The 27,038-nt window shown below is 39.7% G+C and overlaps 1 protein-coding gene across 2 annotated transcripts in view; it reads left to right on the forward strand.

Annotated features, from left to right (window-relative positions):
- Positions 1-27,038, forward strand: part of CBFB (core-binding factor subunit beta) — a 44,950-nt gene that overhangs the window by 12,609 nt on the left and 5,303 nt on the right. Inside the window, exons 4-5 of one of the 2 annotated variants that reach the window (XM_063334227.1) lie at positions 10,836-10,952; positions 17,032-17,158. In XM_063334227.1, coding sequence (XP_063190297.1) covers positions 10,836-10,952; positions 17,032-17,158 — 244 coding nt within the window. The remainder of the gene's footprint in view (positions 1-10,835; positions 10,953-17,031; positions 17,159-27,038) is intronic. The other variant, XM_063334226.1, reaches the window with a different exon arrangement.

Consider the following 27,038-nt stretch of genomic DNA (forward strand, 5'->3'; position numbering starts at 1 on the left):
ACTGCGCTTCCAAGAGGATGAGTGCTAATGAAAGGATCGTTTTCTGGGGAATAGCTGATGCTGGATGTTTTGTCTAAGCAGAAAGTCTATATATTTTCTGTTAGAGTAGTATCTAGACTTGTATATGAGATGCAAATTGTAGCTGCTTGAGGTGCCTGTGCAGAACTTCTGTCGTCTTTCTGTATGTTAAGATACTTTGCTTAGTTGCAGGCAGCAACTCCGCGGGACTTCTGGGTATGCAACTTGTGTTATCTGTTCATCTCGGTATAAATATAGAACATAAAACCTATGGAAGGTGACAAAAGGGGTTCTTAAACCTGGCATAATTTTTACAGTAAGGGTCATTAAACTTTTAATTTTCTATTGAAATACACTGACCAAGGATAAAAAGCATTTGTCACGTATTTCAAGTACTTTTAGGTCTGAAATCTAGGGAAGAAAGCAGCTCTGGAACACTTGGTGGGGGCTTTATTGTTCTGATGAAATATCTCTTGACGGCAGTTGAGGAGTAGCCAGCATTGTTTGACAAAACAGGTTGGCGGTGACAAGAAGAAATTTTTTTAGTGTCTTTCCAGATAGTGTATTTCTTGCAAAAAATAGAACAGACTTAAAAAAAGGAAAAAGCGTACATTCTTCAATAGAGGCATTATTGTACTTTTTCTTTTTGAAAAACTAATACAAGCCTATGTATTAGGCTTGTAATGCTTAAGAATGCTTAAGTGCTTAAATGCTTAAGAACAGGAAAACTAAGGCAGGAAGGCATCTAGACAAAGTAAAACAGCTATAGTAATGTATTTTTCTCGTGCTACTTACTAAAGAGTGTTTGGAGACTTCTTTATAAAGCTTGTATGCATCTCTGATTTTTATTTTTTTTAATTTATTGAGGGCAAGCTTTTTCACGTAGGTAGAGGGACGCAGTGGGCAATCATCTCGTGTCCAGATGCCCCCAACTCGGGGAATGAGAACAGTACCCTGCAATGTGATTGCAGAACCTGGTATCCTGGGGGATTGTCATGGGGGAAAACTACTAGGATTTTATTTGTACCAAACCAGAAAGCTGGTATCTCTAATCACTTCAAAAGCTCTTACAACAGGCTGTTCATGAAACATACAGGATGCAACTTTCCTGACAAAGCATTCAGAGAAGCAGTATGAAAATTTTTTAAGCTCTGTCCTGATATCTGGAACTTGAGAATCAAACTTTTGAGGGAGTATAGCTGATGTCAGCTGTCATTTTTTTTTTAACTTCAAGAAAATGAATCAGTAGGTGGTTTATAGGGAATAAAACTACATAGCGCATAAGGATTTAAATCCATTCCCCTCTCCTGTGGATCACAGAATGTTGGTTCTGTCCTTTCCTGGTCTTGTGCTGGGAGAATTCTTGTTGCCATTTGGCTAACCAAAGCTGTATTTATGTTAGTCATTCTTTTTACAACTGGTGATCTTTTTTCAGGATTTTGCTGTTTGGAGAACTTGGTATCAAACATATATCTGAGAGTGCTAATTACTCTGTTTAAGAAAATTCCCAGCCATTGCTAATGATGTTTCTCTGCAGAACCTGATAGTTTTGTACAGAATAATTATGACACTATGGAATTTGATTGGATGATGCAAGCTACGTAGTTGTTATGGTATACAAAAGACAAAAAATTACCCATATTATTTTAAGGTTTGATGCAGCACTGCTTGTCGAATAAACGTTCATGCAGTTTTTCCAGACTTGAATCCTGCTTAAGGGGGAAGGATGAGGCTGTCAAAGTGCTCAAGAACTGCCAAAGAGCAGAAGAGGCGACTTTTCTTGCCCCTCTCCTGCTCAGGTCTGTTCCCGGATGGTTTTTATTGGTTGCTTGCCCATGTTGTCAAAATTGCCTATCGTCTAGTTGAGTATACTTGCATTACATACTTCAAATTTTCAGTTCGAAAAGACAGGTTTAATAGGCTATTTATTTGCACACATGTAGCATGGTGTGTAAATGATGTGTTTCAGATAAACCTCTCTTTCTAACCCTCTACTGGCGTTTCTGGTTATAACTGCTTTCTTGCTATGCTGGTTTTCTGCAAGCTTGAAAAAGGACTAATTTCCCAACCAATTTTGAAATTTCCTTCTGGAAAATATGTTCTGTCAACGTGGCAGAAAGCAGTGTGTGTCTCTGTTAGTTAACTGGTTTTGTGAGCGTAAGCGTTTGTCAGTTACAATCACGCAGGCTTGCAGCAGCAAAACAGCAGCAGTCTTCTAGCAATCTTTTGCTGCAAAAACATTTATTCTTTTTAAATCTTGCAAGAAAAAGTTGGTCTTTCTTAATGCATGCCATTTTAGGGGAGTAAATTTAAAATACAGCCATCTTTCTCATGTAGAATCCAGTGGTAAAGATGTACTGATAAATACCCTGTAAAATTTCACAGGGGAAAACCCCAGCATGTATTTGTCTTTCAGATTATCCTTATATTCTGCTCATTGCATTTTTGTTGGTTATCAGTTCCAGCCATGTGGTTGGATTTGTCTTTTTGAAGGCAAATGGAGTGAGTCTGAGCAGGAGACTCATTTCATGTTGGGAGGCATTAGACGTATCTGTAGTGACACTGTGAAAACAAGAAGCCACTTACTTTTTGCTTCGTGTTGGTGTTTATTTGGTGGTTTTGATCGTGTAGTGTATATTTCCTGCTCAGTCCAGTAATTGCAGTATTTTGGAACGACGAACTGTGTCTGGGGGCTTATTTTTGTTATTAAATGATGAGTATAACTTCTGTGCAGTAGCATTTTAATATTTTTTCTTTGCTAGCTTCTAAGCATAAGTACTGACCAGTGGTTTCAATCCAGGAATAAAATGCTGTAGTTTCCGCAGATTTTAATCACATCTGTTCTGACATCCTTAACATTCATATCTGTTCTCAGTTCTAGACTTGCTTTTTAGTTAACTGAAGTAGTAACCTGCATAATTTAATGAAACATTGATCTGCTTTCAAAAGAGTCATGATTACATAGTTGATGCAGAAAAAAACTAACAAATAATAACCAAAAAGCCCATAAAAACATCAGGTTTTATGAAAGTGACTTGCAAATTCTGCCTCTCCAGTAGAGCGAGGAAGATTCTTCTGCTGTTCTTTTTTTGAAGTTTTAGAAACCAAAACAAAAACCATCACTGTAGTATTTTGGTAACACAGAAAACGTGTTGAGAGAGGGTTTTTTTTTTTCACAGCCCTGATACTACTTATAAAGATGTTTTTAATATGAGTCCATACGTGGATATTTTTACTCCATAGAATTGTAAAAATGGATTTGCTGCATCTGAATTTTATCTAGATGGTCATTTTCTAAAACTTTAGTGATGCTTGTAATAAAAACGGGCGACTTACATAAACTTACTTAAAAATTGGCCAAAGTACATAATACCAGACTGTCAGGTTTTACTATGAAGTTGAAAATTGTAGTGAGTATTTTCTGAGATGGTTTTCTAGTTGTGAATTGCAGTGCATTACTTCCTCAGGGAGTGCACCAAGGGAATGCTATCACTTGTTACCCAAACACCTTCTGCTAGAATCAGAGAGCTAAAATAGATTTTTGTCTTGCTGGTGTTCTTGAATGGAATTTACTGCAGAAGGTTTTTCATAGGGTTTGGTTTTTTTGGGGGGGAGGGGGGGGCGGCTATGAAATTCCTTAATCTAATATTTCAAGCTGTATCTTGAATCACCTTTGACATTAGCATGTGTGTATATATATTAGCATGTATATATATATAGGCATGTATAAATTTACAGGTTTCCATAGGGGGAGGGGAAATGTATCTAAGAATCTAAAACTTAGATTAAAAAAAACCAAACTTGTATCCCTCTGACTCTTGAGTCTGGCAGGTACAGTATCTTGATAAGGGTCAGACTAAATTAAAAGGCTCTGTGGAATTAAGTCATAGTTGCAACTTTATTCATGGACTTCAAGCAGAAGCAGAATGAGTCAAGGATATATTGCTCTATAGGGGGGGAAATACAGGGGTTTAAAATCTTTAACAACAATTTTAACTGCTTATATACAACAAACCCTTGCAAATAATAGTTAAATCGGTTAGCACTGTGCTCAGCTCTTTTTACTTGTTGCTATTAGAATTCTAGTACAGGCTCTTAGCAGTTCATGGGATGTTTTGTGTTTCAGCAAATTCTTTTCCTCTAGATATTTTGTTCCTCACAGTCGGTGAATTTGTATTTCCACTGCTTTTTGTAATCTTAAAACGTTGTGGTATGAAAGACTGCATTTGGAACTTTAATATTCTTCCATTTTTTTTTTTCTAAGCATAGCAGTCTAGATGGAGACTCTTAGCAAGCATACTGTTTTGTTAATATTTCTGGTTTTGCTTGAGGAGTTGACCTTTGTCATAGCTGATGAAATAGAGTAACCCTATTTCATTTTGAATGTTAAACTTTCTTTCCAGAAACGCCTCTTATGTTCTGCAAAAACTAATGCCTGTGTGGTTGGTTTTTGGTCTGTTTGGTTTTTGGGTGGGCGTTACGGCAGGTGTAGGTAACATAGAGGAAAGAAGAGAAGTAAAAAGCTGAAACAGGCTTTTCCCAAAGAATATTTCATACGCTACAACAGGCCTGGTCAGTCCTGCTCCTACCAGCCTCTTCCCAAATTATTTCCACAGTCTGAATTTGCAAGTGAAATGTCTCAGTGCGATCATAGGACAGAGGAGCTCCAGGAACAGGTCTCAGGCAGAGAAACGGCGGTGCTGGGGGCTGTGGGGTGCTGTGCCCACTGTGGTGGCCCTGGGAGCTCCCTCCCAGGGGTCCCATGGCCAGCGAGGGGCTGCTGGTGCCAGTGTGGGTATGGTTGTGACGTGGGTGACACCCGTGAGAAACTTGAAGCTGTATTCATCTTGAAAGCCACAGCTGGGTCATCCATGTACGACTGTTTAGGAAAGACTCTTGTTTTGTCAGGAAGTGTCACTTCCTTTGCGTTTTTACAGAATAGTATGAGGCCTAAATTTCAACAAAACCTCATTTTCGTATAGTGGAAGCTGTTTCAAGATACAGCTTTCAAAATAACTTCGAAAACATTTTCTTTTTGTGTTTAAAGGAAGAATGATAATATGCTTTGAGGCATGTGACAGAAGGATTGATCTAAACTTGTTGGATTTTTGAGCTCTGATTTGTAGTGATGTGTCTATTATTCTAAGATTAAAAACACTTAAAAAGTCTATTTCACTCATAGTGAGTTTCTAAATGGGATTCTTTTCAACTGTTTCTATTTACTCTTTCATTCCTGGTTAAAGCTATGTTACAAAGGTTTTATTTCATAATTGAACTTTTAAAAGTCTGATAAATGCTGTAAACTCTGTCCATGACTTGGTTGTTTTTCACTAGTTTCTTTTTTAAAATATGAGTGATCAGTATCTAAAAGTGGAGTCTGAAGCCTTTCGTGGAGTTCTCAGCTTTCGCTGTAACTTCGGTTGTTACACTAATGAAGGTACTATTCTGTTTTGTTCCCCAAATAATTGAAGATTTTAGCGTACAAAGTCTGTTGCAAAGTTTTAGAAAGCTTTTTTTCTTTTTTTCTTTTTTTTTCTTTTTGGAGTGTCATAGATTGCTTCCTCTCATGCTCTGACCCCTTTTTGACACCCAGGCTAGCCACCCTTCTCTGATTACCGTGTGAAAGTGAGTCTGGGTATTTGAGAAGGGAGACACTGGCTCAGCTTTACATTTGGGAACAGTCATGCCAAATCTGTGTGGCAAGACCACTGCGTTTTAGTTATGAAAATGTATATATACTCCTTTAAGATTTCTGTTAAAGGAAAGAGATGAATACGTAATTTCCTATTTGAACATTTTGAATAGGTAGTCTCCTTTTACTCGGCAGTGTGTATAGACCATGTTAAGAGAAGCTGAAATGATCAGGTTAGCTGTAACCGATTTAACATCCTTCTTCCTTGGAGTAAATGTTTACAGCTGTTTCTTTCTTAGTGGTCAGCGTCTCCTATGTGAAGTCACTGGGGAGACTGCTGTTTAAATATTTAAAAGTGGGGTATGATTCAGGGGAAGGTGGGATCAAAGCTGGGAGGGACGTACTTGGCTCAGCCAAGAGAGAGGCAGCTGCTGTGAGCAGCTCTGAATGGGCAGATGTGTGTGTGTGTGATGAGGCAGACGGTGAGTCAGAACTCAGCCTCTTCTGAAAGAATGCGTTTTGCCCCAGCGTGCTGGGAAAAAGAGAAGAGGAGGGACGGGACTGTGCCGCTTTGCTGGGGACGGGTGTTTTCTGGGGGAGTGAAGTTGGGCCCATCTGTGGCTGTTGTGAGCGTGCTGATTCATGAGTTGGTGGGTGGTGAGAACTGTTTGCCATCTCTGGGGAGGAAACGGCTTGGTTGCTTTAGGGAGAAGGAATGCTTTCTGTAACTGCAGGATGTGTGGATGGAGCATACAGATAGCATATCTATAGCACATCACTTAAATACTCTGGTGTTGTGAGATAAGGATTTACTAGAGGACTAAAATAGGATGTGAAACTGAGGTTTTGCGTCTTGTGCTCAAGTAAAGCAGCTTTTTTTAAGTCATAGAGAATCGTCCTCTGTCTGCTTCACTATATTCAAATCAAGTTTGGCTTTTAAAATATGAACGAATGGTGTTAGAGGAGCCAAGTCCCTGCCTATTTTTAACAACAAAGCTAACTCCCAGTTAGTTGGAGTTGGAGAGGGTTGCTCATTTAAATGCAGATGAAAAGAAGTAACAGATTAGTTGAAAGTGTACAAAAAGGAAGGTGAGATCCACTATATATGGAAGGTGTGGCACGGAGGTGTTTGAGATCAAGCCAGCTGGTAGGCCGAGAACACACAAATGCAGCTCAACAACTAATATATTTGTGCAGCATGTTCTGAAGTTTACGTGTGTTTATGATGCTGTTCATCCTCCATCCAGATAATATGCTCGAAGATAAGAGTGTTTACTCTTGCTGGTGGTTCAGTCAGCAAGCAGAGTATTTGTTCTAACACTGAAAGCTGGTTTCCAATGTAAAAGTAACACATTTACTTTTCTCGTTTAAAAATTTCTAATGCTACTTTGATTTGTAGTAGGAGTCTGAAATGGAAGGTGTAGTTTGAAGTGAAATGGAACTTTTGCATAACAGCCACCTGAACAAAAATTCAGCCGGTAGAAGCTAGTAAAAATTGCAGACTCCAGTATGTGATAATTTACCTATGTCTCAAAATCTAACAAGCTAATCGGCTTTGGCTGTGCTAGTGTGTGGAAAACGAGAGTGCAAGATAAGGGAGAACTCATTCTCCTCCTTCAGTGTGTGTATAATAATGCTTAACTTAGTTACACAAGCATCTGCTGTCATTGTCAAAAAAGCTGTGCCTTGTTTGGTTCATAGGATAGACTGTACTCTGAAAGCAGACAGCTGTGTAATATATCTTTTCCTCTTAGATTGTCCCTAAATGGTTTTTCTTTATGTAGCGTTAAATTTGTCCACCGAATATGAAATCGGTAATTGCCTGACTTTCAACCCCTTCTTCTTCCTACTACTCTCTAGTGCTTTTCACCTAAGTGTCTGAGTTTTACAAGACTGACTTCCAGGTAGTATTATGAAAAGCACCCGAGGGTGTGGGCAAGGCTTATAAAATTATATAAATGCCGCCTTGAAATAGTTATTCTAAAAAAGACATCCCTTTATCTACTTTTAATCAAATTATATAGCTCAGTAATATTAAGGGGGGAAGTTGGGGTCTTTGTAAAAATAATGTGGCTTTTGCCTTTGCTGTCTTAACTGTGAATGTCTTAAGGCAACTTTCAGAACAGACAATTCGGAAAGTTTTTAAAAGACAACTTTGTGCTGGATTTTGAGGTGCCATAACAGATCATGTGCTCACAGACAAGAGACAGTAATTTATTAATAATTCTGTTAAGTTCGGAAATTGAAAGGGAACCAGCATGGCTTTATCTGAAAAGAAGGAAATATGTGGTTAAACCGTTTGGGCTACAGTCTTAGGTGGTTTCTATTCTTCAGAAAGAGGAGAGGGGAGGGAGAGGAGTCTAAATTCATTTCTCTAAAATACAGGAAAAAGCACCAGTATGCTTTATTGTGTGTTTTAATGAGAGAAAAGTTCCTGCATAAGCGCATGTGGTTTCAATATGAATTATTGTAAATTTGAATTACTATATAGTGATTTCAAAATTCAGATATCTTGCTATGGCATTCATCCTTTCAGAGGTGAAAAATGCATATTATCTGAGTTTCGAAGACCTACTGAATGCAGTGGTGTAAGGCTTTAAGGGCTCTGATTGCGGAGCAAAGGCAGAGTGCTTTATCTGGAAAGGTCAGGCTGCATGCCAGTGGTTCACAAGCTGCTCTGTCAGCAGCTCAGCTGTTGGTCACTGTGCTTGGGGCAGAGAGTAGGCATCGGTAATCACATCGCCTCTGTCCACTTGTTTCCCTTTTCCCTCTGACTTGTGAAGACTTTCACAGAATTTCCAGCACTGCTCAGGTTTCCAGGTGATGTGTAAGGCATTGCGTTGGAAGTACTGAGCCTCAGCAGCCGCAGCTGGGCTACCTACTGTCTGCACTGGGCTACAAAGTCTGCACATAATGCACTAGGAGCTGCAATGACCAAGGCAATGGAGCAGCTGTTGAAATGAGGCAGTTAGTAGCAGCACCGTATTCCTAGTCAAAGAAACAAACAAAAAATACTCTCATCGACAACTTGAAAAGCTAGATTTTGTCATCTGTGGGACATTCTATGTAACTTCTGTTGTCCCAGGCTTCTGTTGTGGGCCAGAAGGATAGGGGAGGCTAGGTGAGAGGTAAACCCTAAAAGAAGATCAGCAAAATGCCTGTTTGCAAGTAGCTGGCATTAGAGTACAGACTGTTTTGTCTTTATAGGCCCGTAGTTGGGTTATACTGCTTTTTCCCCTCCTTTTGAGTTATTCTGCATTCTTAGAAGAGAATGACTTTTCATTCTAATAGCCTCTTTAACTGTCTTTCACTTCTAAACTAATTAAGCACATCTATTAAATTGATGGCGCGTGCCTCGTTTATTTCTTGTGAGATGAATGAGCGAAGACTATGCTGAAAGGGAGTAATGTTGTATTTCATAAGTTTGAAATGATTCATCTTGAAATGAGGGCTGTGGGAGGTGGTTTCCTGGTAGTCCACATCTTACTCATGCTGGCTCTGACACCCCTGCTCGCAAAGGCTGTTGGCTGGTAGATCTGCACCCTGCATCACGGAAGACATAGGTGTGATGACTTGCATGTGCTAGGCTGTGAATACAGGGACAGAAAACCAGCCCGTGCTCTTCTCAGTGGAGCTGATACAAAGAAGATGTACTTGAACTAACCTTTATTTCTTCGTTATTGAGCTACTGCGTATTGTACTAATTGAAATTTCTAGACTATGTGACTTCATGCTAATTAAAACTTCTGAAAACTTCTAGACTATTTCACTTGACACTGAAGTGTGTCAAGCTGTAAAAATCAAGCTCAGAGATCATGTGTATTTTATTTGGTAAATAGCATAACATGAAACTAACTGACAAACAGGTAATTTGTTCCCTTTCTTCCACTCATGGATTGTCTTTCCTGTTGTTCAGTGCTTAACTTTACCAACACGGCCTTTGCATAAGGAAGGTTTACCTTCCTTCTGTAGCTCCTGTAACTCTTTCCTTTTTCTGCTTGAGTGCTCTTAGCTGGTAAGTGTGGAACTGAACAGGTAGGCACAGTCGGGGTGCTTTCAAATGTGTTGTAGCGCTAAACATCAATTATACTTTGCTGATGAGGATTTGCCAGGGGATGAATTTAGAGCTACTAAAGGAGATGCTGTGTGAAAATTCCCCTTCTTAGCTGGGCCACTCCTGGAGACCAAAGAGACTCGGTGGGATTTTGAAAGTCTAGGCAGTCTTTCAATCTAAAGTGGGTGCAGGCTTGCATGCGTGGTTTGCCTCTCCAGCAATTCAACATAGACAAACGTCTGTTCCATGAGGGGTTTGACTGGCCAAGTAGGCTGAAATAACTACTGAAGGTTGATTTTTTTCTTTACAATTTCGGTAATTTTGCTGCGGTTTTTTTTTTTTTTGTTAAGGATGATGTCATTAAATATAGGGTGTCAAACTCATTTCATGTTGTATTTGCTTCTTTTTAAATTTCCTGTGTGGAGATTAATCTCTGGTCTTTAGAAGGGGAAATACTTCTGCTTTAAATCACTATATCATGTACCATTATCTGGATGTAGGGCCTTAAGCTCATGCATTATTCCTTGCTGCAGCTGAAGCAGCACAAATGCCATAGTAAACACAGGAAGACTTCCTTATTTTTAGCATGGTGTATATATAGTGTATTTTATTAAACTCTGACTAGTTTGTAGATTTGAGGAGGACTGAAAGTAGTACTTGTTCTTTATTGAAAGAGCTCACGTATTGGAGTAAAATACAGTGCTTCTTGGGGGTAGAGGGGGAAGCATGTGTTCATTTAACCATTTAAATGTGCTGTAAAGGATCCTCCCTGTCTGGCAGCATGCCACTTTCTTTGTGACACGAAGGTAAGCTGACAAGAAAAACAGTTACTTTAACTGAAAGCAGTAACAGAATTCTAACCAAATCCTGGTGCACGCCAGTTTATAAAATGAGAACACAGCTTAAATTTATTCCATCCAGTACAGTAGGCAGAAGTTACAGCACTCACTTGATTAAAATTAGTTCCTGGAAAGGAGGCAAGGGAAGCTGTTAAGTGGAGTCTTATGTTACCAGCTGGTTTGGATGTTCTTCTAAGAATACATATAGAGCTTCCTGAGTCGGTATTTTCATTGTGCAGGCATGTGTGTAAATGCCTTCAAATTCATAGCATGTGTTTTGCTTTTATTTCAGGTGTATTTGAAGGCACCTATGATTCTCAATGGTGTCTGTGTAATCTGGAAAGGCTGGATAGATCTACAGAGACTGGATGGTATGGGCTGCCTGGAATTTGATGAAGAGAGAGCACAGGTAAGATAGTCTGCCCATGACCGCTGTGCCTTTAGACGTTTGTTCTTCTGGAAGTAAACATGCAGTCAGGTAGAGATCACACATTCTAGTGTGCTTGTCTTCTGCCTTCACTTTGAGTACTAATTCAGAAGAAAACTTAAAATACAGAAGTGCAGAAATATGTGATTCTAGCTAAACTAGTGTTTTAATTAGATCAAAATACTAGGGGCAGGAATCATCTGTAGTTCACAACTTTGTGGGTGATTTAGCACTGTTACTATGCTACAGAGTAGTAAATCTTAAAAGTATTTGAAAAGCTATGTCTGTAACTGGAAACAATTTAACTGGCAAGTCTATTCTAGCTGTTTAGAGTGCTTTTTTTTTTGAGTAGCTTTTGGTTTTGCTATATATGGGGGGAGGGTGAATAGGGTTTTTTCACGTGTTCTCTAACAGTGGTAGACTCTGCTCTGTTAAGGTATGGCAGCTCTTGAGAACTTCCTTCCTATCTACCTACTTCCTACCGTCAAGCTGACTGTCTAGCAGCTGAATCTTTGGACACGCGCAAGAACAAAGTAAACACAGAGGAAATGACACTTTAAGTGCATATCACATATATAAGTCTCACTTACACAGCTGTGGGGTTCCTTAATTTTGTCAGACTTGAGACAGACCTTCTTTGCTTTTGAGGTAGGATCATAGAATGGTTCAGGTTGGAAAGGACCTTAAAGATAATCTAGTTCCAACCCCACTGCCCCGAGCAGGGACACCTCCCACTAGACCAGGCTGCTCAAAGCCTCATCCAGCCTGGTCTTGAACACTTCCAGGGATGGGGCATCCACAAACTTCCCTGGGCAACCTGTTCCACTGCCTCAAGATGTAGCTTGGTAAAAAGCTACTGAACTGATATTAAAAGCTGCTGCACCAGCTTTGTGTGGGCTGACATGCAGATCACCTGTCTCTGCAGTGGGCAGTAAACTGGATGTAGTAACATCAGTTACCAGAGTTACAATTTACAATATGTATTTAGTGGTGAACTCAGCAGTTCGTTTCTGTAGTTTGATGAATTAGAAATGTTAGAACTATATGAAGACATGGTCCAAAGTGCTTCTGAATACAAGGATTTGTTCAGTGTGCAGAGAAAAGAAGGGTGAGCAATTTCTTGCAGCTTTTTTTTTTTTGACTCCCCAAGTTCTGTATTGGTACTCCAGCAAATGATTCTTAATAATTTATTCTGTACCTGTATATAGCCATTTTCTCCCAACTTCTCTCTGAAGACTTCTTTTTTCACCCAAGGTCATCATGACTTCCCCTAACTTTTCTGGAAACTTGAGTAATTAATTTTGAACCAATGTTCAGTGTCTCCTAAATGGTAACTCTGTCTTTTCCAGCTTGATAGCATAATAAAATTGGAGCTTTCTTTATCTCCTTCCTTTTGTTCCAACTTGCTCGTGAATAATTGAACTGATTTGTGTGGCACTGATGATTCCCTCTGTCTTTCTTTGTTACACCTCCAGGTATGTCATACATATGGGTGATTTTTGCAAAAACTTAATATTCACACCAACTGTTTTTCCAGATTACTGTTACTTTCCCTCTGTGCCCTCTGGGGGGTTGCTTCTGCCAGTTGTGCACTGGAAGTGATTTAAATAAGGATGCATTTTCTATTTCCACTCTCTGCCTCTCCTCCTCAGCCCCCACTTCCTTGGGGTTTCCCTTGTAGTCCTCTACAGCCACAGTTGGTCACTGCAGAACAAGCAGGAACTCTCTGATTCCACCTAAATACCAAGAGCACTGCTCTAGTTCAGGCATGCAGAACCGGGGGGGGCATATAGATTTTTCTGTTTCTGAGCAAGAGCTGGAAGTATTCAAATCAAATTTTACATGGAGATATGTATAGTTGTAGGCTTCGTGGTGCCTTGCCTCTCCCTAACTTAAGAAACCAATTTGCAGGTTAATGAGCCCGTGTTACTGTGACTATGTTCTGGCTTAAGTAGAAATACTTAGTGTCAAAGCAGAATCTTTTAGGTTGTCACAGCACTGCATGCTTTCTTCAGGATGCCTAGAAAGAGAGGAGATGCCATTCTGAGAATAGTCCTGCCACCTTTTGTTAATTCATGAGAAAAGCCGAGGAACCGTGCTGTTACTGAGAGTGCTGCTGCTCTCTGTGGCATTTGCTTCTTCCAGAGCCAGGTGTCTGCGTATGGTGCTAGCGGAGTTCCTCTTGCAGCAGGGTGCTCTCTGGAAAGGGAGGAACTGCTGCCGGCTCCGTTCATTAGAAGGCCTTCAGACGGTAATGGCTTACACGGCAAGGTCAAATGTACACCCCTGAGGACTGTGCAAGATAAATCCCCAGGGTTTTGATCTGTTACTATTAAGTTTAATACATAACACTAAGTCATGTGGCTTCTGAACTGAGGGGACACTGGTTTGGACGTACGCTCAGAAGGAGATAGTGTCACTCTTTTCCAAAATTGGATAGTTCCTGAAAAAAGTTAAGGAGGGTGGTAAGGTGATCTGTGGTGTGGGTTCAATTTTTCTCTTTTTAATTTCCTGATAAATGTTTTTGCATGCTCTTGGATTATGTTAGTTTCCTGATACGTATATGCTGTCTTAACTACTCTTTTGAATTCCTTTTTGTCATCTTCAGAAAGTATTTGTGCACTGAACGTGTGATTTATTCTTATTTTTTTTGTGAGGGGTGTCAGTGCTTTCTTGAGTTTTGAGTACAGGGTGCTGAGCTGTAGGTATTACGCAGTGTGGATCTACAGAGATGTATTTGTACTCAGTTACAGGTGTATAATTTTTTTTAGTTTGTGCTTCTCGGCGATTATGAGGAGGTCATTGGTCATCTTATTTGCTACAGTAGTAGTACCTAAGAGTTCCCAGTGTCATAAGGCACTGTACAGACACAAGAAGTAGCTGCACCCTTGTATTTGTTAGGATTGTAAACAGTCGGGCAATCTTTTGCATTCTTCAGTTTCCTTTTTCCTGTATCTGTCGCTTTGCTTCCTTGTTTAAAACTGTTTTAATGTTGCTAGTGGCAGTTGACCTAACTGCTGACTTTGATCCCAAAATAACACTGATGTCAGAGCGGGTTTAACTGCCTCATACTATGCAGTGTGGTACCCACCATCTTCTGCAATAAGAGGCGTCATTGGTGTTCACTACCCCCCATGCGCACCCCTCTCTCCCATTTTCTGGAAGCGTAAGCCATTTCTGCCGTGTAAGCCATTACCATCTGGAGGCCTTCTAATGAATGGAGCCGGCAGCAGTTCCTCCCTTTCCAGAGAGCACCCTGCTGCAAGAGGAATTCCGCTAGCACAATATACAGACACCTGGCTCTGGAAGAAGCAAACACCACAGAGAACAGCAGCACTCCAGTAAAAGCATGGTCTTATACAAATGTAATGATCTTGCATTTTCCCATCTCTTACCACTTCTTACTAACACTGCATCAGATTAAATTTTTCTTTGCTGCCATGCTTTGAAATTATACCGTCCTTCACCACGTCAAAAATATTTTAGGAAGAAAAACCACATGCATAACAATAAAGCAGCGTTTAAACTGGTGTCCGTTCTATTTAATTCACAGCCTATTAATGACTTACTACTAAGCAGTCTTTGTTACTGATTCGTCTGCCTGTTCAGACTTCAGTGGACTACCACACACCCAGCTCTACGTATGTGCTTGAATATCTTCCCTGTTTGGGACTGAGTTTTCCCTGGGTTTGATATTTATCTTGACTGTCATTAAAAGACTTTCTGGTACTTCTGTATCTGTTCTGTAATAGAGCATTCTTGCCGTGTATATCGGGTAGTTATAAATGGTTGTTCTCACAAAGTCTTTTCCTACCAGGCTGCTGCACGGGGGGCATGTGTGCAGCAAGTGCAAGTGGGAGTGTGTTTAGGCTTCTCTTTTGTTTTTCTGGGTTTGGGGTTTTTTTTTTCTTCAGTTCTCGTCTTGACATGGCTCATGTTTTGCTGCTGCTTCTTTTCCTTAGTAGATTCATACCAGGAGCATTTTTATTGATTAAAACTAAGGTGGGTAAATTATTGGGTTTCATACAGCCAAATTTGCTAGGCTAAAATTACTAGATTTGAGTGACTTTTGAAGGAAAAAAAAAAAGTTGTTTTTTAAATTCCTGTTGTACCAGATCCTGATATGTTTGTTAATTTCTGTTAAAACACATCAACAGGGTTAGAGCAGAATTTTATTTTTTTTTAATTTAAAAAAAAAAGTAGGTTCTGATGCTTTTTTTTCCCCTTTCTCAGACATTAGTGAACCAGTGTTTCAGCTGTCAGCATGTGTTCATTCTGGATGTCAACGTACGGATTATTTTCCTATGAATTTCTAATTTAGTTTCTTTTGGTTATGACCATTTCTTTAAAATATTCTGGCTGAGGCTATATGTTAGCCTTTTATTTCATGATCGCTTTAAATGATGGTAAAATGCAAAAAGTCTTTTATTAAAAAAATCTGCTTTCATTTAAGTCTGTTTAAAAAAAAAAGGGTAATAAAGACATACATAGCTTTTGTATGTTAGAAATAAGGCAGCTTTTCTGTAGTTATCTGGGAGACAAGCTTATCTATTTTATCTCTGTCCTTCTGCATTATTAAGAACAAACTTACTTTCCACTGTCTGACCTTGGTTTGCTATGCATTGCATGAATATTAAGATAGATATAAATGGGCTAAATTCTACTCTTAAAAATAGTAGGTAGTGTTAAAATGTTGTCTTATTGGCAGCTTTAAACATTGCCTCTCAACGTAGCTTTCTGGGGACCTGGCTGTGCGGAGTTATTGATTGGCAGCTGTTCGTATTTAACTGTGCTAGGCCACGAGGGGCACTCATTCACATCATTTCACAGAGCAGCTGCAGGGTGCATGGTTGTGCCGATGGCAAAAAAAGCAATTTAACATTCTCTCAGACTAGGGATGCTTTATCTGAAATTAAAAAATTTATGCACTTAATCCCTTGCTGTATTAAAATTTAGTCGGGCTCTCAACATGTTTATGTCCTCTAACAGTCAAGGTTAGGATTATTTTTTTTTAATTATTTTAAATAAAACTTTCGACTTGAAAATAACATGGGGGGGTGGATCATCATCAGAGATAGTAGTAATTATAGCTGAGGAGTTATGAGGAGGGAGAACCAGTACAGTTTATCCCTTACTGTTTTGTGGAACCTCTTTAGACTTGACTCCTCCATTCTGAACCTTTGAAAATTCTGGTGAGGAACAGAGCCATCTATTTTCATTCTGAGCAAAATATGCGCGAAAAGGGCTCTTCTCTAAAGAGAAATAATTCGTAAGCCAATTAATAATAGTTTACATGTTAATAACACTTTATTTAAAACATTTCCTAATAAAAAAATACGGTTTGAAGGAAGTTTTTTTTGAGCGCTCACTCATTTCTCTCTATTCCCGTGCATAAGCCATTGTTGAAAATGAGCAATGAGGCTGTTGAAAACCTGCAGGTTTCTTCTGCATTGGGTGGGAATGTGTACAAATTAGTGGAGGAATAACTGCTGCTTTGCACTTTCTTATGCATCTAAACTTAAATAATTTAAATGATACATGAGGATTGAGAATATTCATACTGATGTGCCTTCAGCAGCTTTTGATAAAATGGAGGATTTATTTGGTTCGTAACTTAGATGATCCTTTTTTTTTTTTAAAAAAGGAGAGAGAATTAGATTACCATTATTTATATAATGATGCTAGTGAACACTATCTAGATATACCAGTCTTCAAAATGACTTACAAGCAGAGTAAAATGTAGTGCCTCTTTCATATAACTTTTGAGAACTTATTTAAAAAAAACAGCAGCATTTTTAACTACTTTGGAAAAGCAGTTCTCCTTTGAAAATGTATTTAGTAGTAGCTGTGCTGCAGCTTTGGTTATCGCTACAGCAGTGATGCAGGTGAGTATTATTTCATTAACCTGTATTGGCATTTGCTGGAACTCATGCGTGTTCTGGCAGGTTCTATAGGACATGCTTGTCTCTGCTGCCAAGTGATCCATAATATTCAAAAGAAATGTGATCTGGTGGAAAGGAGGGTTGCCTTGTGTGTCACTCTGTGTCATCTGGTTTGGTAGCAGGAGGATGCATTGGCACAACAAGCCTTTGAAGAAGCTCGGCGAAGAACTCGTGAATTCGAGGATAGAGACAGGTCTCATCGGGAGGAAATGGAGGTGAGGGTTTCACAGCTGCTGTCAGTAACTGGTTAGTACTTTCCCAAAACTTTAGATTGTTTCTGTTTATTTGTCTGTTTGTACAATGTTGTGTATTTTCTGTTTGTTGTTTGATGTTGTCATGTAAAAATTGCAAAATGCATTGTTTTTTAACTCTCGCAAAATTAATTTCAAGTTTTGGTAAGAATTCTCTGATTTTTATCCTTTTTTTTCCTTTCTGTAGATGGCCTTATCTGTGGGTACTTAAGCTTTAAGCGATACATTTGTCCCACACCTTTCTCATGAACGCAGGAAAGGCTTCAGGAGCTGCGGGCACATGATTTTGTAGCTCGCTATCCCATACCGTGGGGAAACGTTACCAGTGAATTTAATCAGATGCCACAGTCTGCTTTCTTGTACAGGCTAGTTTTATTTTCCTCTCACCTTTTTCTGCTAGCAGGGAGTCTTGCTCCTCCGTTTCACTGGTGTGGTTCCCTCTGTCTTGTTCTTTGCTTCTTTAGGGCCCCACAGTCTTGAATCTTGCTTTTTCTTGATGAGAGCAGAAATTACTGGGATCAAGAAGAGAGGAGCCAGAAAAGGGAATGGAAACCAGCTGCTCTGAGATGTCAGGAAGGCAAGAGCTGTAAGAGGACGAGTAAAACATAAGGAGAGTTGGCAAGTTAAGGCAGGCTGTAGGTCAGGCAGAGAATGGGGAGAAAACAGATACACTTTGAATTTTTTTCCCTTACTAACTCTGTTTCCTACTTCCTGCTTCATCAGCACAGCCTGACTTTACTATAATCAAATGCGATCAATCTGCTGCTCCACAGGTTTTTAGAAAATTTGATTATTGTTCTTGCTAAGCTGCTTTTCTTCTGGCATCCTTACTGATAATTGAGATGATTAGACAAACTTTGGTTCCTTCCAAGTACAATTGGAAGATGGCAAGTGTGAGAATGAGAGGGAGAAGGCAGATGCAGAGAATAATGTCTCTCACTTTGAAGGGATGTGGCTGGCGTGCGGCTCCTTGCAAAGCCCGGTGTATCCAGGTAGATGTCGGATGTCAGCTGTAGTGAAGGTAAAATCCTTGCTGTGGAGGCCTCCCTGTCACTGGATCCTTGGAGCAGCAGCTAGATTACTGAATCTTTCCCTCTCTCTCGCAGCATAGCTGGAACCTGCTTGTCAGTGCAGTTCAAAAGGAAGGTGGAATGAACTTAAAGCTGTTTGTGAAGATCCGTGGCAGCCTGCCTTAATTTTAACAACACAGTCAGAACTTTAAGCCCGGCCTTATGTCCTTGACCTCAATTTGCTGCAAGCTTTTCTTGATTTATTTTCCTTTGCTGTGCCCTTCTTCCCCACTCCTGTTACTACAGAGAAGCCGCCATGTGCTTACTGAATGCTGAAGGTTAAAGAAGAATGAGGCTTCCTGAAATAACTTCTGGAGTTCTGTGAGACTTGCTCTTTCCTCCAGGTGTAGAAAACACTGATTTGCAGCTAGCATGTGCAAAAACTCTTTCAATTAACAGTGAGCTTGGGGTAATATTGAGCATCATGACAGACATCAAAACTTGCGACACTGAGACACGAAAAGCAACATCCCTGGCCAGCTGCAGGAGCTGGATTCAATAACTTCTGAAAAGACTCTTGCTTTTAATAAGGCAGCAGGCAGTTGTTAGTAAATGATGTCCTTATTAGCTGCCAGTACCCGTTGTCTCTCAAAACAATTGTCCCAGCTCTGGTGTAGATCACCTACAGAAAGGAAGAAAAGGGAAAATTACTGTCTCGAAATGTGTTTTAGCAGAATGAAAAACATTCTCAAAAGGTGCTTCAAATTTATGTGATGTCAAATACAGGTTTTCTTAATAATTGCAATATGTTTTGTTATGCATGCGTTATTTTTTAATTTACTGTATGTGTTTAATATGTATAACCAAGAGATCTTTGCCTCAATTACTTGTAGTTCTATAATTGGGTTTTACATTTCAGTTTTCATTTGTGTGTTTGGGGGAAGTCATCCTGGCCACATATCTGGAATGTTTACAGATGAGCTTTTGTGCTCTGGATCTTGGGACTGCATAAAAATCAGGATCCTTTGGGGCTGGGCAGGGGAGAGAGGGGAGCTAGACTTACAATGCATTCATGCCTAAGGAGGAATCAGGTTTCCAAACCATTGATTGTTTCCCTGACTTTCACTGCAGTTGTATTCTAATGCAGCATTTGGGCAGAATCAAATGAACTTTAATCAGTAAGCACTTACGTAAGGTGCTCATGATCATCCTATACAATTCTCAATAGACAGTAATGCCTAAATGCACATTCCCATGGATGTATTTATGGCCTGTATCAAATTTTCCAATGCTTACATGCTCGGTCAGCTTGGAAATATGGTTTGTCACTTGTACCCTTCTGATGATTGCATTGCTGACAGCTATAAAAACACTAGCCCAAACTGTATTGCGTGCTGCTTGTGTAATTTCAATAGGTCAAATAGTATCTTTGGTTGCACTACAGAGGTGGTACTTGAAAGGTGGGTTCTAAGTGTGCTGAGAGAGTTTTTATGTATATTACGCTACACACAGATGCAAGATCCCCTCAGCGTAATCTTTTTAATGTGATATCTATACACCTTTCATCATTACTAAAACTTCAATTTATTTTTTTTTTTCTTTCCTGCTAAGCTTGGCAGGGACAGTAAAACTCAGAATTGCCAAACCTGGAACAGGATCTCATCAGTGTTAATGATTGTTTTAGGAATTGCAACACTGTATAAAATCAGGATATTTCAGACAGTTGAATTACAGCTGAAATGCCTTTAATAGAGACCAGATTCTGCTTCAGTGGGGGAGGGAAGGGGAATCCTGCAATATTCCACCCACTCCTACCCAAAACAGAGGCGCCAGCTCTTTGGAAACATTTATCCATCCAAAGCCTGGCAGCATATGAAAATGATCAGATTCAGTTCTTTATTTATACAGCTTTCTGCATAGAAAAGATTCCCTCTTCTAAGTCTCTCTCTAGACTTTTAAAACAAAGTGGTATATCCTTGCCGAGGAGGGCTCAGCAAAGGTTGTTGAAAAGAGTTAAAATGGCTTGTATGTGGCAGTCAGATACTAGAATGGCAGTACTTTGAAGGAGGGGGGGGAAATAGCAGCAGTTTAGGAATAATCATTATGCTAACTTTCATTTTTAAGTATCCTAAAAAACCCCAACTGATTGATTTTAAAAAAAAAAAAAAAAAAAAAAAAAAAAAAAAAAAAAAACAACCCAAAACCTACAAAAACCCCTCAGAGTGCTGTCAGGCTTGTTTGCCTTGCTTTTATCACGCAGTATCCCTTCCATTGATGACTTCATTAGCACACCAGACCTTTATTTTCATGAACACAGTCATTGCATCTGAGGGCAGAATCAGTAGTGGTTGGTAGGTTGTGCTTGAATTTCCAGAAGTGATCATATTTTTGTGCAATTACAGCACTCCTCTAATGTAAATAGGGTGTGAGAGGATTTAGAAACTTTCATTGACGTTTTTAAGTGCCTGTGAGTTGAACTGCCTTCTGCTACATATTTTTAACATAGTTTCAGTTTTGACTACAAGATGCTTTGGGGTTTTTCTATCAACTTACATAGCTTGGTCACACCAGATACCGCAAATCCTGCCTTGCTGTTCATGATTCTTTTGTTTCAAAGATGCTTTTGAAGTCAGTGAGTGTTTTTAATTAATGCCTGCAAAATTAATAATGTATTCCAATGGCTTTCACTCTTACGAAAATGTTGGAATGCTGAGACACTAAATGTTTAATGATACACATGAAGACAGACCTTCTCCCCAGTTAAAGACTATTGTAAAAATAAATGATTGTATGAAGCCTCGCGGGTTTAGGAGTGCTGAGCTACGTGACACGCTTGCACTGCTGAATGGGTTCATACCAGCGGAAGGCAAAGCTCTCTTTCCGTGAGCAAGTGTCCCAGCACAGGGAGCTTGGTGCAAGGCCGTTACTTCAGGGGTGTATTCTGGAACTGATGCCACTGAACAGGTCAAGGAACTCCTCAGTATTTGTGCATTTCCCTTTGCCAACCTGTAGAAGAGAGTGAGGACACTGAAGGGGTATCAGTGAGGCAGGTGCTTGGTTTTCACTGTTTCTTTGTCGCCTTACATCTTGTTTGAGAGAGTCAGCACTAGTGTTTTCTTCTTTTTGGTCATTTCAGTCTGAATGACCAGAGCTCACTGTCAGGATAAGAAGTGTTCTGCGGAAACTACTGTAATAATACTGTATAATATTCCAATATGGACCTTTTCTTTTTTCTTCTCATCAAACTCTCTGACTCTTAAGGGTGTGGGTTTTTTCCTCAAAAATTAGTCTGGGGTGAATTTAATTACTACTTATTGTATATACTCTCCCAACTGACAATGATATAAAAATAGTATAACTTTAATACAGCTTTTTGGATGCGAGAGATACCCAAACTGTTAATTCTTCATATGTAGTGGGTAGTGCAGACTTGGTTTATGCTTGTGTGTGTGTGTGTATGAGTGCATCCATAAGTATATGTATAAAAATTACTTGTTTATATTCAGGATGAATACAACCTAATTTAGAAAAAAGCATTCCAGTGTGTGTGCGAATATGGTTCTACCATGTGAATACAGTACACGTAGGCCAGGAACGTTATGACTAGGTTGTTCCACAAGAACTTTAAATAGTGGGTATTTGTGTAAAAGTGCTATGGAATGCATATATCAGAAAAACAATTTGTGCTGTACCGAATCAATGCTGACTGTAGTACAGAGGAGATCAATCTTGCAAATCAGGCAATACTGTAATATAAGCGTCTTCTTTCAGTCAATGAAGGTTAGAAAGGGGCTGAGCAACAGAGGAATACTGTCTGGAAGCAATCAATATTAATTATAAATTTATAACCTTTATACCAGCCTTCAAACAATACTTTCTAAAAGGGACCATTTCAAGCTTTTTTTTTTTTTCCCTTGGAAAGGAAGTTTTCATTAAAAAGTAACATTTTCATCTGTACTTGATGCTCTTAAGAGCTTACTGTTGCCATGCTTTTTCCTTCTTGGGCTCACTGTTGCCTTAGCCTGGTTCCCACTGTGGTGTACCGGAATCTGTAGCTTCATTATGTCTTTTCAACAGAGATGTGCATGTTGCAATGATTTCATTCATGCAAGAGAGTGCATCAGGAACTGGTCATGCAAATTACAGTCATGCTCTCCAGCAGCTGGTGGTGGGAGAACAAACTCGGCACCTAACACAGTTGATGGGTGTTTTTAGTGAAGAGTACCCTGTTTCTAGGAAGAAGCTTGAAATGACATCTTGATGGAGATAGCTGCTAAATAATCTTTATCTATGGCCTTTGTCAAGAAAATTGTTTATTTTGACTTTCAGTGAGATTAAAAGGTAATGAAAATAGTTGTAGGAATAAAGAAAAAAGCATTGGGTGTAGAGTCCATAATATAATCGTTCTACGAGGACTTTAGTCTAACATCCAGATCTCTTACCAAATTTGAGATACTGTTTTCCATTATTTCCATCCATCATCTAAGTGCTTGGCATTATAATGAAGAAGACCAAGGCTGCTTCTTCCCAGGTTGAAGTGAAAAGGAGAGGGGACTGTAAAATGGATGTTACGGCCAGCAAACAAAGCGACTCCGGGGCTACGAAGTCTCATGCCGATAGCTACCCTTGCTAGGAAGCTGGTAAAAATCGTAACTCCTACTGACTGCCAGTGGCAGATAGGCACGGGGGGAGTGATGGTGGGGTCCCTCTGCTGCTGTAGCTAAAGCTGTTCTGAGAAGTGAAGACTGAGAGGAGGGAGCATCTCTTTTCAAGCCCCCCAGAGAGCTGAAAGCGTATGGGGGCCTTCATCGAGCTGTAACTGTGACCGAGGAAGTTTTATTATATATAAGCTGTCATTCTTACAATGTTGTCGTGGCCCGGTTCTGCTGACTTTTAATTCTGAGAAGGCTGAGTTTCCCCGCCCCTGCTCTTCTGTTGAGTAAGGGTAACTGAAATGGAGGCATGGCCAGCATTTTAACCATGTTCAGATCCCTGCGGGAGAGGCTGTTATTAACCAGCAGCTCCGAGAAGAGCTTTCAGTTTGTTACTTTTCTTGATGTGGGTCTGCCTGAGTTAGCAGGACTGACGGGGAGGTGTGCTTGATTGTAACTGGTCATTTTTCTGAGCATTGCTTTCTTTATTTCAGGGTTTAGTTGTTTGGGTTTTTGGGGGGTTTTTTGTTTGGTTTTTTTTTGTCCTGCGGTTGTATGCTTTTTAGAAAAGTATCTGCAATATGTTCTCAGTTTGGGGTTTTTTTTTAAATCCTTTTCAGGAGGTTGACAGTCCTTCTAAGAGAATCCAAATGTTCACTATTTAGTTTTTCATAACATAGCCTGATTTTTTTATTTTTTTTTTTACTTATTTAGTAAATTATAGATGACAGATGCCAAGGCACATAATGCATCTGCTCTGTCTGTTTCAGCAGTAAGGAGTTGCCAGAATGCAATGAAAGAATTGCAGTGGAGTTGTCCATGGAGAGACTTTATTTTGGCTACTCTTTGTGACAGCCCTTCTTCAAATTATCTCCCTTTCCCTTCCCTCCTCTTCACCAGTGTCCCAAGTTATATATGCAGTGTGTACCACTCTTCTTGCGACTTCACTGCCTGGTATTCAGAGATCCCAATTTTGCATGCTGGTTTTCTTTTTTTTTTTTTTTTTATGCGATTCGTCGAAAGGGAGGGCCATCTTCATGGCAGCCCTCTCCATCCTTACTATATTTACTGCCAGCTTTCCCAGCTCTGCTTTCTCAGAGCTGTCGTGTAAACCACATGGTGGGACTGCGATATCTTTTCCTGATGAGCTCGTGCGATAAGGGGAGACGGTTTCCTTAGGTATGTCGGAGGCCTCTGAACGTGCACAGGAAGGGGGTGGTTAGAGATGCTTTCGCGCAGCCAGCTGAAGGAGTTTTATTGGCACTGTTGAAAGCACGATCAGCTGCAGCGTGGGTCAGGATTGAGTGGCTGGAGGAGGAGGATGGTGTCCGGGTGCCTTGGCTGCTGGGGGAACTGCTTGTGTGCTGCTTTCCTTAATTGCTGCTAGTCTTCAGTCTGTTTTACCCGAGTGCCCCACTAACAGATGTAAATGCTCCAACATGATCCTTGTACAGAGAGTCACAATTTGAAGTTAATGAGTTGATAACTTCAAGCTATATAATTTTCTAAGAAGAAAATTAATATAATACAGATTTACTGCATCATACTCGTTATGACTTTTAGCCCGTACCAGTTAGCTTGTGTTTAGGCTTGGGAAAAGCTCAGTGATAACAGGGTTGGAGAGAGAAATTAGGTGTAAGAGTATTGCAGGGGATACTTCGTGTGCTTGTTTACCCTCAAGTCAAAATGACTTCGTTAGTAACTTCTCTTTCCTAATATGTTATTACCCCTACAGTATCAGCATTATGAGCTCAGCGTGAATAAATCTAGAATAGCATGTTATAGGAGGCTTTGAAATGTGTTTTGCCAGATACGTTCCTGCAATTCTTTTAGTCGGTCACCATACCCTCTCCAACGTTAGAGGCTTTAAATGGCTTGTGGCCAGTTATAATTCCTTCCGTATTGCAGAAGATTTGTATGGCTTCATGTGCTGAAAGCTGAGCGCAAAGTATTTCTGGGTATCGAAACTCCCTGTGTGACCATTGCATTAACTATTCAATTTCAGGATATTTGGCAGGAAACTGTCTGTGTCAGTTAAAATACATTGATTTTTAGGAAAATTAAAACAGTGGTGGGATCTGTGTACTACTTACAGGTTTTTCTCACAAGCAAATATTTGTTATCCTTTCATTAAATAGCAGATGATTAACATTCGGAGTAGTACTCCTTCAAACTTAACATCACCATTTGACCGAAAAATGAAATATGCTGAGATAAGATGAGTAACTACTGTTTTCTCGTGACTCATTATGCATGACTCATGGCAGAATATTTCACTTCCCAACGGCAAAGATAGATGCATCTTTCTTAATTGAAGCGAGTCTCCTCAATCTTTGAGAAGCTGAGCTCATTATTCACTGAGAGTAATTCTGATGCTTCTGCGTGGCGTCATAAGGTATGCATTTCAAAAATTCAAGCAAATGCTGCAATTCAGAGGATTGATTAGCTATGCAGAGAGTAGGAGACTCCAGACTGAGGGGAATTCTGTAAAAGGGAACTTTTAGCTTTCTGTAGCAGACTGAGGAGAACTACTAGATCCTACCGCACTGGGAGTCACACTGCTCCTGCAAGTCAGTGCTAAGGATCTTGTGGCATTTCTTACGAAAGTCGTATTTTGACCATTGTCAGTGGGCAAAAATAGCACCCAGTGCCTGATGCTCTACAAGTTGTTTTTTTTTTTTTATTTCAGCTTGTAAAGCACCGTTGTAGTTATATACTTTGCACGTGCACCTTGGTAGGATGGTGGCTGGTAGAGTAAGTGTGTTTTAAGTGTAGGTATTGTTGCCTAGCAGTACAGCACAAGTAAAGGAGGGTGTCTGAACAAGACGGAGCTGTCTTTCCAACACACTGCAGGTTGCTTGTGTAAATCCCCACTTACTGAAATGCAAAATTACACATTTATCCACATACACAAGTGTATGATATTGTAATGACTGCTTTTGGTACATTTGAGGGTAATTTGTCATGCTTTTTGCATATCATTTGAAAGGGCAAATCTGGTAGTTGTTCAGTAGCGGCTTCTGCAAACGCTACAAGTAGCAATGAGGTCATGAATCATGTGAATTCTTTCATGTGTTCTGAAAGAAAAGGCCACTTTAGACAAAGCATAAATGCAACCATATGCCCCTACCTTGGAGTCTTTGCTGAAACTTGACAATAAAATTGCTGTGCGTATCATTTGTTTTCTGAAGAAGAAACTGTTTGCTTTTACAGCAGTAGCAAAGCAGCAATTAATTTGCTGGGTTTTTTCTAGTTCAGTGTAAAAAATGTTCATTGAGTATGAAATTGGTAACTAGATTGGTGTAAGAAAGATTTTGGTAATTCTTAAAGAGTGCATGCCTTTGTTTCCCTTTAGAAGAAAGAATTAGAAATTTAAATTAAGAATTAAAACCAGAAGAAGTCTTGTTACAGTCTGTTCAATAGGAGAAAAACATGCAAAGTGGAACTGTCGTCCTTTTGGTAATTCTTAGTACAACTCTTGAATTAGTGTGGAAGTACCCATATAGACTTGTTGAGCAACCATTTTGTATTAAGAAAAATCTTTACGGCACAGTTTACTTTTCTGTTAGAATAATAATTAAAAAAAAAAAAAGCCTGGGCTTTCCCTTTAACTTTTCCACAGGGATCTTGATAGTCCAAGCTGAATGATTTCGCTTTTGGAAATAATGTCCAAAATCTCAGTTAAATGCCATCTCCTGATATTCTGCATCTTTACAAAGAGAGCAGTTTGCAGAGTTGCTTCAGGGGCTGGAAGGAATATGCCCTTTAGCACTTGGAGTCTTCAGTGCGGTGCGTGATTAGAGCTGTTTGTTTTAATGCGATTCCTCAGAAAGATTACTGAGAAATCTGTGGGTTTGTGCAGCGGTAGTGATGTCGGTTGCCATGTTCAGAGTTGTTCTGCAAGTAGGAGAAGCAGGTTGTTTCCTTCAGCCAGAGTACGACCAGTGTAGATGGAGCAGAGCGAGTGGAAGATCTAACCCCTAAGTAGCTGAAATGCAGCCAGCAACAGCATTGGATACATAAATGTGGTACGTAGCAATTGCAATATTTAAAATAGCAAGGGTGTTTGCAAAGCAATAATGGCAATACCAAAGAAAGTGCAGGAGGGAATTGTCTTCTCTGGCAACATGCTGATTCCGAGCGGGATTTATTGAATGAACTCTGTGTGTGTCAGAATGACATTGCACATGAAAGGAAAATGTAACTTTAAATC

The sequence above is a fragment of the Chroicocephalus ridibundus genome, chromosome 4 (genome assembly GCF_963924245.1).
Source record: "Chroicocephalus ridibundus chromosome 4, bChrRid1.1, whole genome shotgun sequence".
Lineage (NCBI taxonomy): Eukaryota > Metazoa > Chordata > Aves > Charadriiformes > Laridae > Chroicocephalus > Chroicocephalus ridibundus.